Source organism: Miniopterus natalensis, chromosome 2 (genome assembly GCF_054644295.1).
Source record: "Miniopterus natalensis isolate mMinNat1 chromosome 2, mMinNat1.hap1, whole genome shotgun sequence".
NCBI classification, from domain to species: domain Eukaryota; kingdom Metazoa; phylum Chordata; class Mammalia; order Chiroptera; family Miniopteridae; genus Miniopterus; species Miniopterus natalensis.
The window spans coordinates 34941849-34959758 of record NC_142082.1 but is presented as its reverse complement, the minus strand read 5'-3'; the positions used below and the strand labels follow the sequence as shown (position 1 = coordinate 34959758).

Here is a 17910-nt window from a genome sequence, read left to right as displayed (position 1 = left end):
TGTTGTTCCTTTACCTGTTATCTATCTATCTTTTTGCCTTTCTATATTGTTTTTTTCTTCCTATGTAGCAAAGTTTCATTTTTACATCTTGTAGTTGAATTTTTAAATCTTTTTTCATTTTTGGTACTGTGACATATTTAGCCTTTTCCTACTCTGTGATAAATTAAACATTTTTCTTCCGTGTTTTCTTCCAGTGCTTATTTCATCTTTTCTGGTGAAATTTTACTTCATCTAGTATTTATTTTATTTTTTAAATGGCTACCCAGTTGTCACACCCATTATTGAATAATCATTTTTTTCTGCACTAATTACAGGTCGCATTGATTATGTACTGAGTTCTCATATGTATACAGATTGAGTGTTTTCTTTCTTTTTTTTTAACCATTCTTTATATTCATATGCTAGTACCACAGTTTTAGACATCTTATTTATGCATTATAATACAGCATTGAAGAGGACTATTCCTTTCTCATTATTATTATTATTTTCTCATGATGTTCTCATATAGCTTATTTTATTTATATTTAACAGAAGAAAGAAATTAAAATGATGACATTTCCAAACTATTAGATAAATGTTTCTAATTTTCCAGAGATATTAATTGCTAAAGGATGTTCTTAATAACAAAAATGATTATGAAAACCATTTATATTTTTGTCATGATATTTCTTCTTATCCCAATTTGAAAGAATATACATATTGTTTCCCTTTTGCAAAAGTGAATGGAAATTGGCATATTTATATTTAAGCCTGCTGTCTCTCCTCCCTTAGTCTTCATTTTTGCTATTTGTATTATTAGTTTTACATTATTGTAATATTATTTTCTTTCCTGTAAGTGTGAGTCTACCAGTGTTTTCATGCTACTTTTATATTTTAACTTGTTTTCATGGCCACCAGCACCATAGCTTCTAGATTAATTAGTTCTTAATTTTGATTCATCTCTTGGTTAGGTTCTTTTTTTTAAAATCAAGGACTTATTTTTGAAAGGTATCCATGGGTACTGTATTCTTTGAATTCACCTGAGTATAAAATTATGGGGCTTGAAACAGCTGAATTAACTTGTTACTGGTTTTTTGACCCAATATAAACTATTAATTACCAAAACTCGTAGAAGAAATAAGAACTTGGTTGGAAGAGAGAAGACTCTTTGGTGTGTGGGGGTGGGAGGCCTTCAGCTTTGTGCAGGGAACAGGCAGTGCTGCGGCAGGAGGAAAAGGCAGGAGAAAACTCATGCTTCCCTTCTGCCTGTGTTTAGGGACAGCGATGGCCTCCTCTCACAGGGGAGCCTGCCTTGATAGCTTTGACCAGTTTTAAGGATTTTAGTTGATTCTTTTAATTTTTTTATATATATTTTAATAGAATTATTTATATTGGCCCTTGATTTTCTTTTTTTTTTCTATCAGGCCCCCTTTGTGAAAGTTGATGCCTTGTCACACTCACTGCACAACTGCATACTTCCTGTTCTCCGATCACTTTGTTGTCATGATTTGGGTTAGCTCAGCACTTGGATTTTATTATGACCTCAGTGAGAATGCTGTTCACAGCATTCATGTTGTCACCTAAGATTACTTTCATTTCCTACAGCATTTTGCTTTCTCTGTAGCTAAAAATTGCCTTTTTTAGTTTTTTTTCCTGGGGGCGGGGCTTAGTTTTCCAGATGCTTATCACTAATTTATCTACAAACTTACCCCAGGTTTCGTTATATTCGAACACATTGAGTTTTCTGTCACTTGGCATTCTGTAGAAATCTCTAGCTTCCTTTGATCTGCTCTAGTCTTTGCTGGTTTCCATCCACAGTTGCATCATGGCTTTCTGAGATTTACTCTTCTTGTCTTGAGGATTTCTTACACTTCTATTTTTTGGATTTTTTTCGCCTGGATTTCTTCCTTTCTTTTTTTAAAAATTAAATTTATTGGGGTGACACTGGTTAATTATTTTCTTTCTTTTTGACCTGGATTTTTATCTTTTAAAAAAAAATATATTTTTATTGGTTTTTAGAGAGAGAGAGAGGAGAAGGAGAAGGAGAGAAACATTGATATGAGAAACATGGGTTGGCTGCCTCCTGCATGCCCCTTACTGGGGATCGCGCCCACAACTTGTGCATGTACCCTGACTGGGAATCAAACTGGCAACCCTTTGGTGTATGGGTTGGCATTCCAACCAGCTGAGCCATCTGACCAGGGCCATTTTTTTTTTTTTCCCATATGAGCCTTCTTCACTGTTCAATTTTCATATCTGTACCTAGTAATTGGGAATATGAGGATATGGGTGATCTTAACCTTAGTCTCTAATGACACATCTTTGCTCTTGGTCACCTTTCCTAATTCTTCCATTGCTGCCCTTCTGAGTCTCAGCCTTCTTTTGATTTCTTAGTTGCAGTCTTTATTTGAATTGATCACTGAACCAAGGTAAGCAGTATCTTGAACAACTTCAGTGTCTTCATTTAAAGTTGTATATTTCTTCTCTACTCATTTTTCTTCTTGATATTCAAGTGCAGTCCTGCTTTGGCACTCCATTTTTAAAAAATATATCTTTCTTTATTTCATAGAGAGGAAAGGAGAGGGAGAGAGAGAGAGAAACATCCATGATGAGAGAGTCATGGATCAGCTGCCTCCTGCACACCCCCAACTGGGGATCGGGCCTGCAACCCGGGCATGTGCCCTGACTGGGAATCGAACCCCGATCGCCTGGATCCTGGGTCAATACTCAACCGCTGAGCCACGCCTGGCCGGGCTGGCACTCCTTTTATTTTAATCAGAAGTCATTTCAAATCATCTCTACTTTCTTACAGTAGGATGGTATCATCAGCATATCTTAAGTTATTGATATTTCTTCCAACAATTTTCACTTTTCCTTCCTCTGAGTCTAGCCCAGTTATGAATTAGTGTTTTTTTTTTTTTTTGGTAGTACACTCAACCACAAATTAATAACTGGCAGTTTTCACTGCCAGTCTTGAATATAGTCATTATTTTCAAGGAAGTGTATAGAAATGGTGTGTTGAGGCCTGAATATACCTTTGAAGTACGTGTGTGTTAGTGTTAATTTTTAATCTAGGTTATTTTTAGGTTTTGGAAAAGCAGACTTTATGCAGTCTAAAAAGCTTGTAAAAGTTAGAAAACTTCCAAATAGAATGGAATAAGATTTTATGGTAATTAAATGCCCAAACATGGTCAGCTGACTATTCCATATGTATGAGAGAAGAGAGCTAAATTATCCCACTTTTTTTAGACCTTAGACAGTTGCTTATTTGATTGCTACAGTGAAGTAGGATCTCCTTTTTCCATGGAAGAAAAAGTGCAATAGAATTGTTGAAATTCTTTGAAGGCTAGACATCCCCACATCCCATCAGAGAGAATTCTGCATAATATAGGACCTTTATATTTCAGAAGGATTTTAGAAACTCTTTTTTAGCAACTCGATGACGAAAGGGTGAGTCCTTTGCTATTTTACTTATTTAAATTAAGAATTATCCAACTTAAATTCTGGTTTCTAAGAATTGACTATAACTGAACAAATATCATATTCTCATTTCAGAGTAGTTTTAGATTTAAAAAATATTCAGGACTTTTCACACAAAAATAATTTGATCTTTTGTGGAGTGGAGTGTCTGAAAGAATAATTAGTGGAAATGGGAAAAATTGTAGGGAAATGGATTTATAATTGAATTTTGAAGTTCCAATTTTGCCAGAAGGGATGTTTTAGATCTGGGCAGAAGTTGGCCTTTTGATTTTATTTAAAGTCATAGAGGCCAGGATTCTTAGACTGGCTGGAGTAAGCTAGAACTGGGATAATCTGAAATATTTGACATAAATCTCCTGGGAAACTGAGAATACAAAGTAAGGTATGTTATACTTTCCCTTAACGTTTATTGAGTCTTATTAGAAAGTTGAAGGAAAGAAGTTTATATTATACAGATGGGAATAGGTAAACTTGTGAGGCACTTTCAGTTAGGTTTTTGTTTTAAAGCATATTATAGCTTTGGCTGGGTGGCTCAGTGGGTTGGAGCATCGTCCCAGACATCAAAAGGCTGTGACACAGTTCGATTCCGGGTTAGGGCACATACCTAGATTGAGAGTTTGATCCCCAGTTGGGGCACATATGGGAGTCAACTGTTGATGTTTCTATTGATGTTTCTCCCTTTCTTCCTCTTTCTCTCTTCCTCTCTAAAATCAATAAATATGTCCTTAGGTGAGGTTAAAAAAAAAGAAAAGCATATTGTAAACTATTTTGATGTCTTTGAGTTCTGGACACTTCCCTAGTTTTTAATTTTTCAGGTTTGTTCCTGTATTAGTTTCCTAGGGCTGCCATAACGACGTACCACAGACTAGATGGATTAAATTAAAGATATTTATTTTCTCACAGTTGTGGAGGCTAGAAGTCTAAAATTAAAGTGTTGGCAGGGATGATTTCTATGGGAGGTCTCTGTCTTTGGCTTGTAGATGGCTGTCTTTCTGTGTTTTCACATGATCTTTCTTCTGTACTGTCTGTTGTCCGTGTCCTGATGTTTTCTAAGGGTTTCAGTCACCTTGGATTAGGATCCACCCTGTTGACCTCATTTTAATTTAATTACCTCTTTAAAGACCCTCATCTCCAAATATAGTTATATTATGAAGTACTAGGGGTTAGGACTTCAACATATTAATGTGAAAGGGATGGGGGTGGGAGGCACACACAATTCAGTTCCCTTATATTTTCTTTATCTGTTTGGGGGTCAACAGGGAAACTGTAATAGAATTGGTTCACTTGCACTGCCACTCTTTAATATAGCCATTATTTTCAAGGTGAGTTTACAGGAATGGTGTGTTGGGGCTTATTTCCCAACATGCTTTTTATCTTTTGAGTTTTGTGGATCAAAATCTAATAACTTTAGATCTTTATTTTGAAATCCTGTATTCTCAGGAGGTAAAGCTTCAGAATTTTAATAGGTATGTGTTAGATTTTGTTCTGGACAAAGAATCTCTCTGAACCAAAAGAACAGAACCAAAAATAATGGCATCAGTTATCCTTTTGGGCTGAAATAACAAACTAAAAGAGAGCTATTATGCCAAATACCGTATGAAACTCAATTTTATATAACAGGACAGTTTCCTCACATGTCAACAGGTAATCACACCTATACTGATTTGCTGAGTTGAATCAAATAATTTCTGCTTACAAAAGACAGCTTTCACAAACTCAGTCTTTGTAATGTCAGGTTAGACTTGATGTATTTAATAGAGATGTTACTTAAAATTATATTATCTTAAAAAACATTATTTAAATATTTGTACTTAATATTTACTTACCTTATGCCTCTTGTATTTTATATGGCATCTTTGTAAAATGACAAATGGAGTATTGAGGAACAAGTTTGTGTGTGTGGAGAGATTTGCAAATTTTAGTGCCATTCTGATGTTGGTTATGGTATGCATGTTGGGTCTCCCACTTTTGGGGACAGCTTCTGCTTTGACTAAGCAATTGGGCCACCGCTCATCAGCTGAAAAACAATTAAAACCAAATATCCTTCCACTTAAGGAACTTTGAATACTTTTTATCACTTTCCTTCTCTGTAATGTCCAAGTTAACACATATTTCATCGATATGACTTCTCTCCACACTTTGTGACTTTTTCCTCTTTTAAACTTCCCTCAGTGTTAATTTTCATTTGAAGTTAAGATTGTATTTAAAATTACCCTGAATCTTGCTTTCTTTGAGGAATACTTGCTTGTTACTGAGTTACCTATTAAAATTTTAGGAATTATTAGGTAATGCAATAAAACATTTAAAACTATAAGTCAACAGTAATATATTGAGCAAAGTATCTGCTTTTTATTATTTTCATTTAACAAATGGGAATATTTTGATTGAAGAGAAATGTTGATTAAGTCAATTATCTTTATTTAAAAATGTTTTATAAATATAAAATAAAAACTAATGACCTTGCTTTAATTTTTACAAACTTTTATTTTGAAATTATTGAAATTATTTTGAAATGTACAGAATTGTACATTTGAGCAAATTTGAAAATTTCAAAATATTACAAAGAATATTTGAACACCTTTCATTAGCATTTACATTTGCTTTATCCTTATGTCTATATCTGTATCTATAGATCTATATCTGTCTTCTTTACCTGAAACATTCTGGAATAAATTGCTAGCCTGGTGCTCCTTTCTCCTATATATATCTGTATTTCCTAAAATCAAGAAAATTCTTCTACATTAACAAAACTGGGATATTAACAGTGAAATGTTACTATCATTTAATCTAGTGGTCATATTCGGATTTCACCAATTGTCTCCTTAATGTTTTTTATAGTAGAAGAAAGACAGTCTGGTTCAGGATCCTGCATTCCATTTACTTGGCCTGTCTCTTTGCTTTTTCTCCATCTAGAACATTTTCTTAGTCATTTTTTTCAACTATGACCTTTACTTTTTTTTTTTAATTAGCGCAGGCCATTTATTTTATAGAATGTCCCTCATTTTACATTAGTCTGTTTTCCATGATTATATTCAGGGTTTGCATTTTTGGCAAGAGTACTACAGATATGTATTGCCTTTCTATGAGCATCGTATAGGAGACATGTGATGTCTGTTTATTCCGTGACTGGTGAAGTTGGCTTGGTTGAGGTGGTGTGTCTCACATTCACCATTGCAGAGTTTCTGTTTTTCCCTTTGCCATTAATAAGGTATTTTATATGCAAAAACTTTGAGACTCTGGAAATATCTTATTATACTTCCATTCACTAGTTTTAGATACTTCCTAGTTCGTATTTAATGAGGAATAGTGCTAACGTTTACAGTAGCAGTGGCAGCATTTCCGAGTAATTTTTAGAATCATGGTGGGAGATAACACAGTGCCAGAAAGATTGTTCATTACTATTGAAATTTTGTACATTAAAAACTCAGAGGTGAGCCCCTGCTGGGTGGCTCAGTTGGTTGGAACGTTGTCCCGTACACCAAAAAGGTTGTGGGCTTGATTCCTGGTCAGGGCACATACCCAGGTTGCTGGTTCGATCCCCCATCCAGGCTTGTATGGGAGGCAACCGATCGGTGTTTCTCTCTCACGTTGATGTTTCCCTCCCTCTCCCTCTCTCCCTCCCCCTCTCCCTCTCCCCCTCCCCTCCCCTTCTCTCCCTCCTTCTTTCCTCTCCCCCTCTCCCCTTCCCTTTCCCCCTCTCCCCTTCCCCTTTCCCCCTCTCCCCCTTCCTCTCCCCCTTTCCCCCTCCCCCTTTCCCCCTTCCCCTCTCCCCCTTGATGGTGACCAAGAAGATAAATTAAATAGCAAATAGATATATGAAAAGCTAGCTGGTTGTCGCCATTTAACGTAGGTGTACAGAACACGCACTCATTCTAGTCCTTTAGTGTGACTATGTCCCGTAATATGGCTTTTGGTGATTGTAGTTAAACGAAAGATTCATGGTGGGAGAAGGGCATTTCCAGCACAAATTGACTTATCAGCTGTTAATAGACCCTGCAGAGTGGCATTACCTTGGTGAATAGATCCCAGTCAGTAATATGCCTTTGAGGATTCAGAAATTCTAACTTGGTAAGGCTTACTCTTTTTTTTTTCATATGTGATCTCCCTCCCTCCCTCCCTCCCCCATCTTACTTTTGCTGACTAAATAAAATTTATATACTAGAAAGTCAATATATTAATCTTCGATGTACAATCATACTCTGGTGGATCCCTTTATTCATATGTTTCTTGGAACTAGCACATGTTCTTTTGGGTAATACAACTTAGGTATGAACCAGGTTCTCAAAAATCTGTTTGGTGAGTGTAGTTCACAATAAGGAAATTCAGTTTTATATTTTGAATGTTTAAGGCATTGTTTTTGAGTATGTTCCATGGGATTCTCGACCCATAAAGATACTCTGCGAAAGAAGGTGGTGAGTGGTTAAGTGGTGTGTGGTTAAGTAGGTACTGTACAGTATCCTTTCTTGTTGAGTTCCAAGGCAGATTGAGTCTGAGAAATCTTTCTTAAAAAGAAAGCCTGTTTAACTTAGGTTAACTCAGTGTTGCCCAGGCAGAAGTCACATAGGAATACCCCCTCCCTAGCATACACATGTAATAACTCTCAGAATAAATGTTTATTACCATCAGACTTTTATAGTTAGATTTTTTTTTTTCTTCTAGGTGGGACAAGATATACTTTTTGGCTTACTAGACATCAGTCTCTGACACTTTTCTTTTTCTTTTTATAACCTTTTGTTCCAGTTAGACACTTTCACTTTCTATTGATCTTCCCTCCCTCCCTTTCTCCTTTCCTGTCTTTTAAAAGATATTTTAAAACTTCTACTGAATATTTTGGCCGGGGAGCCATTTCATCTCTTCATATATCTCTGTTCTGATGTCCTAAGTATTGAGTTCAACGTGTAGAGGGAAACTGTTTCTAAGTTCTCAGGAATGGGGGCTGTACATTGTTTATTTAAACAGTGTTACACTTACAAGATTCCTGGTAATAATAATACAGGGTGTAAAGAAAATATTTCACATATCCTATTTAATAACTTTGGAATTCTACTAAAATGTATTTAGAAAAATTTCTTTCAAAAATGTTTAAAATTATAAATTTTACTTTAAAAATATATGTTCCTGTTACCTGAAAAATTTAGGCTTGTTAGAATATTTTGTAGACTTGAACAATACTTGAACCTAAGTGCATATTTTTAAAGAATTCTATAAGTAGTGATTTTGCGTTGAGCAGCTAGTTTTCTCCTTAATTATTTTATTTTGAAATACTTGCAGCTGACTAATTTATATTGTAAAATGTTATTGTTGTGTTTCTGTTATGTAACTCTATTGGGTTAAAGTAGGTTCACTTTTGTATCCTACTCATGGGTCCAATATACTTTTTTTTCTACATAGATATTGAGAGGTCTTCTAAAGTAAAATAGAGCCTTATAATGAATCTGATTCTTTCAACTTTTTTTTTTTTTTTTTAAATATATCTTTATTGATTACAGAGAGAGGAAAGGAGAGGGAGAGAGAGATAGAAACATCAATGATGAGAGAGTCATTGATCGGCTGCCTCCTGCATGCCCCTGACTAGGGATCGAGCCCGCAGCCCGGGCATGTGCCCTGACCGGGAATCGAACCCCGATCGCCTGGATCCTAGGTCGACGCTCAACCGCTGAGCCACACCTGGCTGGGCTCTTTCAACTATTATAATAATGTTTTATAAAAGACAACAGCACATAATTATATAGCTGATTATATTTATTACATACTTTCATATACAGTTTTCCATGAGGAAGATCAGGAAGGTGAGATCATCCCTGTAGTGACATAAATTCCAGCCCTACTTCTATGCATTACCATAGGTGTGACTCTAGAGTTGCTTGCTCATTCATTCATTATATATCTGTAGTTGCCTAGTATAAAGTACGTACTTTATGGGCACTAGACATAGATAAAATTAAATCATTCACCTAGCTTTTAAAATTATTTTATCACCTGTAGAGATTTGTCAGTAGTATTGATATAAAGCCCTTGGCACATAGGAGGTTCACCTCTTGAATACTTAGAGTGATATGATGCTTTCTCATATGAAATTTGTTTCTACCAATAATAGAGGGATTTTACACTTGTTCTTATTATATTTATGCTATAGAATCTTGTTTCTCACAAAACCATAATTTGCTTTCAAAAATGTAATTTTTAAACTATCTAATAAGATCTTTATTTAGTGCTGCATTTACTTTACAAAGGTTAGATGCTTATTTTAGTGATGATTTGTCATTAAAATTATGTCAAAATGTCTTAAAATGTTGTTGAAACTGTAAACAAACTCATAACACACAGAGCTAATTATGGATGCCATCTGTTTATTTTTACAAAGCTTTTTTTTTTTTAAGACCATGGCATTGTCTGCTTATGATAAGCTTCAAGATTATTATAATGACTAAGTCCTGTCCTTCAATTAGTGTAGTTGAAGATGGGAAGACAATTCGTTTGTTCACTGACCTTTTCCTGTGTCAGAGTGTATGAAATACGACATGTCATGAAAAAGAAACTATTGTGAAGTGCATTTAGAACGTGCTTAATTTTTATGAGAAAAGAAATTGGTCTCAAAGCAGCAGATGTGGCCAGAGTTCTATTTAAAGTTTTCAAATGTATTCAAGGCTTTCGGTGAGAGACAGATTATCTGTTCTTTACCAGTGCCATAAGTGGTTTTATTTTAGCTCAGTTAAGTTTAGGAACTTGTAACCCATCCATCAAATTTACAATGATTTGTATCTATCTATGTCAGTGCATGTTTTTGTACATGTGTATCCCATGTGTTAGTGTGGAAGGCCAGGGATCCTCATGACAGCATCATCCAAAGTAGTTATCAGCAATTTGCTGAGAGAGCAGAGTGATTTCACTGGCTCAGTTTTGCTATTGTGCATGATAAGCACTCCCCACGTAGGTCTGGAGGGAAAGCTAACCTGCAGGATCCATCTGCTCCTTTCTGCTACACTGCATTGATGTAAGAGTACGCTAATCTGGTTGCTTGTCAGGACAGGTTAGTGAAAGCATGCAAGTGGGTGAGACTTAGGCTAGACTAGTGCTTTGGAAAATCATAAGCTGCCTCTGTAGATGCCATGCTAAGTGTAGCAGAATAGGTTGTCAGCCACATTGAGGACTGCAGTTAAATATGTAATTTTTGGTTATGAGTTAGTTTCAAAATGTAAAGTGTTAAACACTGCTGGACCACATCTAATTAAGAACTGGGACAAGTAATACAGATATAGTTTACAAATACTTTTCAGATGTTAGTGTTTCTTATCGTGCTTTGTACTATATTGTGTTTATTTTTTAATTTTATTTTTAGTTTTTTAGTCAAATGTGATTAAATGTTAAATGTAATTAACCTTATTTTGCCCAGAAATTGTTCTTGCTTGTTTCTATTTATTTATATTTTCCTGCACCTATTGACTGGCAGATCTTGGCCTTGCAGGTTGAGCATCCTGTCACAGAATGCATTACTGGCCTGGACCTGGTCCAAGAAATGATCCGTGTTGCCAAGGGTTACCCTCTCAAGCACAAACAAGCTGATATTCCCATCAACGGCTGGGCAGTTGAATGTCGGGTTTATGCTGAGGTAAATGAATGATGTTGGGAGGAAGGATGGTGGTTGTATCTGAGTCATTAGACCCCAGGTATAATTAAACAACAAGGTAAAGCTAGGGTTTTATAATCTGTGTCAAGTATTTGATTATATAATCCAAAAAATAAGGTTAGATAATTTTGACATAATTAAAAATAGTTTAAAAGGATTGAGTTTAATTAATTTTCATGTTTTTTTCCCCTGGACGGAGAAATAGCTTCCAATCAATTTAAGGGGCAACAAAGCATTTACTATTTTTGTGCTTCAGTGGACCATGGTTTTTGTTTTGTTTGCTTGCTTGTTTCAAACCACATTTGAAATAAACCACAGCATTTATTGCCATATTTTTTAAAAGAGCCTATCCTGAGTACACATTACTTGTAAATTCAATATTTACTTAAAATTTTTCCAACAATTTTCCCCCCTAAAAAGTTCATCCCTTATGATTACATGAAAGTAACAGTTGAAATTTAAGTTGCAAAACTTCTGATAAAACTTTTCATTCATAACTTTAATTATGGATTTTACTCATAAACTCTCAGTTCTGTTATTTAACGTTATTTTATAAAGATAACTATAAATCACATAATAAAGCGGTCAGTGTCTGAAAATGCTTTTTGCAAATGACTAAAACTAGACTGCAAAGAAACATTTATACTGTCCTTTAGTTTTAGGCCTCGACTTCTGTCTGCTGAAATAAAAAATAAATTAGCAGTATCTGTGTTTAAAAATACTAGAAGTTGTTTTGAAGTGTTGTTTAAGGATCTTGAGAAATATGTTTGGGCTTGGTTATTGTCCATGCTTTTCACTGTATTTTAAGTGTTATTCTTTTCTTCCTTATTGTCATGACACTGAGCTTATGTAATTTTTCTCCTGATGTTTTAAGGTATTTACAAATTGAGCACATATCTACTACCATATTCTTTTCAGGTCTTTATTTGAAGAACAAAATTCTAAAATTTTACCAAATGTGAGCTGTTTTGAGAGTGAGAAAAACAGATATCTTTAGTGTAGTACATTTGTTTTTCTGAACTTGAGTGTGTTTTGATGTAGCACCTAAATTATTTTATTTTTGCCCAAGGCATTCTAAGATGATTTATAAAAAGTTGGAATTTTACCCATTTCAATAAAATATGATCAAGGTCAGGCTAAATTCTGCTTACAGTTCTGTTTGATTTTTAAATACTCTTCTAAGTTGTCTAGAGTGAGTGTAAGACACTAATATTCTGAAATCTGTGATTTGATAAGTACTGTGTATTGAAAAATAGACCTATAAGTGCTTCTTCACTGTATAAATATTTAACCTTGTGCTGATCTGTATTTCAAAGACTGTGCTTCCTTTCCTTTGAACTTTCAGGACCCCTACAAGTCTTTTGGTTTACCGTCTATTGGGAGATTGTCTCAGTACCAAGAACCAATACATCTACCTGGTGTAAGTCATTAAACTGTAATACCAAGTGAGGGGTTAAAAATCTTGATTTATGTCATACTTTTATGTTAAAGCATGTCAACACCAAAGGGTGTAAATTCAAGGACAAGTGAAATTCATGGGGAATCCCAGTTTTTTGTTTTTTAGTATTTTGTACTTTACAGTGTGCAGGAAGTCGGAATCCATTTGACAGGGGAAGTCTGTAGACATCTGACTTCTAAATCTGAATAAATGATAGTTTTCAATGTTCCCAATTCTTTCGAAAATTGAAATTAGTAAGAGCATAGAATCCTAAGTGGGAAATGACTTTTCTACGTTACAGTTTAAGCTTTTCAATAAATCTAATCCAGCTTCCCTGTATAGTCAGATGTCAAGAAATTCAAGCACAAAATTAGCTTGCTCATTGAAGTGGATTAAGGAAAACACTCTACCTCATTTTGTTAAGTGTCACCGACTTAAAGTATACATATTATTTACACCAGTTAAACAAATCGGTCACTGTCCACTTTATTCCATAGTTGTTCTATATTTAATAGTTCTTTAAATAGTTTTTGTTGCATAAAAAGAACAAGGACATACCCTTTCTTTTAATCAAGGTAATAAGTGCATCTATCTACGACATGATGTTAGCTGGTGTGTGACAAGGCTGTACCATCTGTGAATATGATTATTCAGTTTGATTACTGGCATGAAGATGGTGAAAGATTACAGGAAGAATTCTAAATTTGAAGATGTTATTCGATATATGATTTATTTCACTTTTAAAATTGTTTTTGCCCATGTGCTTTCTAAAGGGACTTGACCCTTTCTTGGGTCGGAGACTCCATGCTGTGTTCAAAGCCTGAAGGCAGAAAAAAAATTGTAAAGATTTAACAGGCATTATGTGACGTTAAATAGCAGATGAGAAAACAAGTATCAGAGGGACACATCTAAACATTTTTTTAATCAAACAAAAAGTATTAAGTAAGAATTCATAACGATTACTCTAGTTGTTAGAAGTTTTCATCATGCAATAGCTAGCAGGATGTCAAACATTTTACCCTCGCAAGTTTTTGCAATTTGCAATTTTCAAACGTGAGACCTGTTGAAAGTACAAGTGATAATGGACAAGCTATACCCCCTACAGTCTTTGTCCCTCCAAATCTTTCTTCAATTAATGCTGCAGCAGGAGTTTTATGTAATAACATTTGTGGTTGTGAGCCATCCATAGAAAGAAAAAACAATTAAAATACCTTAAATGTTCTGCTTACTGCTGTTATTTGCTTGTGTGAATGTTGCATGTCAGCTAAATGGACCAAGGAATAGATAAAGTGATTGGGTGCGGGAGAGTGCACACTAAGCTTTGTCTATCATTATTGCTGGGAGCAATCAAATTGATGTCAGCAGGACAGTAGATGCGTTGACAGCTGTAATTATGTATCTCCATGGTGATCACTTTTGGCCTGTCATGGAGGCCCACGAGTCCCCTTCCTTGGAAGCATTTAATCAGCTTGGGCTGTCACTTGTCAGGTAGACATGGCGGGCTGGGAGTTCTGTTGAGGGGGAGAGGTGAATCGAGAATGAAGGGTGGGAGACTGCTGATAGTTTCACAGGGTCCACTGTTGGTACAGAAGAAAGACATTTAAATTATGCCAGAGGTTTCTGAGCAGTGGTTTGAGACTCTCATATACAGGTGCTTGGGTGTTTTCCTCCTTAAACTGGATCAGTCATTTTTAACGTAGGAAACCCTTTGCATCCCTTACCATTTTGGTCACAAGAATACAAACTTCAGAGTTAACTTACGGTTTGTACTTTTCACATGCTTCTTTGAACCTAAAATTCATTGATATGGCAAATACACAGACTTTCGTTTTAATCTTTGGCCACCATGTTTTATAAATTTGTTAATTTCAGACTAATTTTGTTCTCAGAAATTTGTGAAGAATTTTTTTTTTTTCTTTTTTACTTAAAGCTTTTAGTGTAAAAGCTAAATATATTTTTTGTATAGCTTTTGTTTCACTTGGAGGAATGGAGACTTGATTTGACTTTTAATTCATTGTTAGACATTTTAAAAGCTGATTATTATATGGAAAAAGATGTATAAACAGTAAATTATAAATGGGAGTTTTCTTTGTTACACTTTTAAATTAGAAATGTTGATTTGCTTATACAAAGATATGTGCTGATTATATATAATACATCTTGATTTTACCCTGTTTTTAAGTGAAAATGACATACCTTCTGTAATCATAATTTTAATAAATAGCAAAGACATAGTTAACTTGGGGGCCCCTGGGTAACCTAATTCTTGGGATGCTCTTATTCAAGGAAATTAAAACTTTAAGTTATGAACTATAGGAGAATGTAATAAATATTCTTTATTGCCTGTTACTGTACCAGTGGGTTGAACATCAAAGTTCCACACCAGCTTTATAGCACTTTATGTAGCGAATAATAGGATATGTTTAAAGTGAAAGGTTTTAGAACTTGTACCAATCTCAGTTTTAAATACAGCTTTAGCAAGCATGCTATGGTTTTAAATAATACATGGTGGTCAAATTAGCTCTTTAACTTTTTGCCACTGAAATTAAGAAATTGGTAGTTCAGAGTGTCTTTCCTGTTATGTAGCTGGATGACCAGTTGCAACTTTGGGGCTATTTAAATGTGGGGAGAAGGTAGATTATAATTTTATTGCTTTCACAGCTTCCCCATTAGTTCTTTTCTAGTTTTAAGAAATACTGTGAATTTCATAGAACTTCAGTTTATATATGTTTTCAGAAAATAGAAAGCCAAGTATATTTTTAAGTGCCCCGACTGACTTTCATCTAACATGAAGATTTTCCTCTGTGAATGTGAATGCATATACAAATCTTCATATTATTGTGTTTATAAATACAGAAATAAATGCACTCTAGGTTAGTTATAATATTATCTTCTAAAACCTTCCAAAGAGAATAACAACAGTGTGATTTTTTTAAGGGAATGAAACTATGCTTTATCTTTTGATGTCACCATATAATAAAGCCATCATCATACCCTCATGTGGATATCCTAGACAAGAGGTTCTACATGCGGTCCCTTGATAATTGCCTAAATTAAAATATTAAAGGCCTAACAGCCGCTGAGTTGACCTTTTTCTGCCTTGCTGCAGACAGATGAGCTGCTGTTTATTGGGAAGTCTTCTTCCCACAGGTGAGCTATGTGAGCTCCCGCTTTTCTCTTCCCACCCCTTTACAATGTTGGGCATCAAAGTCCTGCTGGTCTAGCAGCTTCGATTAAATTCTTCCATCCTGAAGACCCCCAGGACATGCTTGACAGTCTTAAGTATTTTGATTAGCTTTTAAATACTTCAGATTCCTAAACTTAGGCACAATAATTTAATAACTATTTCATCCTCAACAACTGCTCATTTAAAAAGTTTTACATGGCTAACCTCTGCGCCTTATTGCTGATATCAAACTGGGAGATGAAAACAAGAATTAGCAATGCACTATCTAACTTGTTGGCTGGTTAACAGCAATCAGGCTCTTCAAAAGAATTTTTTGAACTTGTGCTATTTTTTTCTCCCCCATGAAAATCGCAAAATCAGAACTCTAATTGGGGCTGTGTCCTTACAAAGCAAAGCCATGAAAAAAGCTGTGTAAACATTAAAGTCTCAGGGGACTAACAGTAACAGAAAAAAAGTGTTTTACAGTTGAGAGGGTGAGGCAAAAAGGAAAGTGTTACAGACATGAAAGGCTCAGGACCAGCTTTTCTGTAGAGCTGGAGTGGAGCTCCCGGGCCCTGCTGCATGGCTTTGCCGAGGGTCCTCATAGAGCTCTCAGAGGGCACCGTGGGGCATCGTTCACGCCCTGCTTCAGTGGGAGACACCATCAAATAACTATAAATGCATCGCAGGAGAGTGATGTAGAAAGGCTCTTTGTTTCTTAGTTTCTTCATTTAGTGGGGAAACAAAAAATATGTTGGACTGCATATTAACAGATCAAGATAATTTGGTCTCTATATTTCTAGATTGTTCTCTTTCCCAGAAGCTAAATGTTGAAATTATCCATCTGTTCCATGAAAATGAAATTTGTTGTTAGAGAAACGTATACAATATGAAGTTACTTTCATTTTTTTCTGTCTTCCAGGTCCGGGTTGACAGCGGCATCCAACCAGGAAGTGATATTAGCATTTATTATGATCCAATGATTTCCAAAGTTAGTTCTATTTCTTAATGGCTTCTTTCAGTTTTCTTCTGAAAAGGCAGTAGACCTATTAAGAAGTTTGAAATTAGTCCTTTATCTGAATCATGTTCTGTAGTTAAATAAGTACTTATGTACTGATGGAAAAGCGAAAGCAGAGCAGATTTTCTTTTAAGAGAGAAATTTCAACATCGTGTTAGTTTACAACACTCCCTCCTTCCCTGTCAAATCAAATTAAGACTACTACCCTGCTAATAACAAACTTATCTAATCAATGACACCAACCCAACCCGTTGCAGTGAGAAGCAGTTCAAGTGTTTTTTTGGCCATTCCTGAAAATTGCCTGCGATAAAACTAATGAATGGCAGGTGATGTTGAGGAGTTTGGGTGATAGATTGTGTTTATCAGAGTACTTTCTACCTTTTCTCTTCAAATTTTATAAATCACTGATTACATAGATTTGACATAATGAAATTGTATGTAAGAGTACTGGATGTCTTTTTGCTCATCTGTCTTCAGAATTTTAAGGTCTTTATAAAATGTAAATTTTGACTGCTGTAGTTAAAATTGTGGGTTTTATTTATGAAATTCTATTTTCTTTGAAGTTTTAGATTTGTTTTGAAGGATGACTTCTTTATTGAAAATCTTATTCCTTAAGACAGTTTCCCCCTGTCTTTTGGGAGTACTTTTTATGTAGTTGCAGTAAACCATTTTTTATTCTTATTTTTATTTTTTCATTTGTTTTTACACTTGTATCGTTAAAACAAACTTTAAGTGTTTTGTTTGTTAGAGAAACACTATTTAATAAAAAATACATAAAAATATTATAGATCAATTTAAATAGATGTGATTTCATTTTTAGATGAATACATATCTGTTCAGAAAAAATGGCCCACAAATTAATTTTCATACTGGCTATTGAAAGTACTAAAATGTGTACTAGATGTATTATATAAATGTATTGAACATACTGAAATGAAAACTACAGATTGACTAATGTAATAACCAGAAAACTCTTTCATAAGTAGTTAAGTTGTTATTTTACTGCTAATTTGTATAAGATACATGCAAATAAGCACAAAATAATATATAACAGTAAGTTTTTTAGTACAAGAACCCCTTGCTTCTATATTATGTTATTTGTAAATATTAGCTATTCAGGGTCTCAACTTGGAAATCACAGACAAATAGGGAATGAGAAAACATCTTGCCTAATTTCCCATTATCCCATTTTGATATCTGTC

At 34.8% G+C, this 17910-nt stretch overlaps 1 protein-coding gene across 2 annotated transcripts in view; it reads left to right on the top strand.

Moving 5' to 3' along the window:
• PCCA (propionyl-CoA carboxylase subunit alpha) overlaps positions 1-17910 on the top strand; it is a 336620-nt gene that overhangs the window by 134772 nt on the left and 183938 nt on the right. For both annotated transcript variants that reach the window (XM_087814252.1, XM_087814253.1), the window contains 3 exons: positions 10925-11068; positions 12432-12506; positions 16613-16681. In XM_087814252.1, the coding sequence (XP_087670378.1) occupies positions 10925-11068; positions 12432-12506; positions 16613-16681 (288 nt within the window). The remainder of the gene's footprint in view (positions 1-10924; positions 11069-12431; positions 12507-16612; positions 16682-17910) is intronic.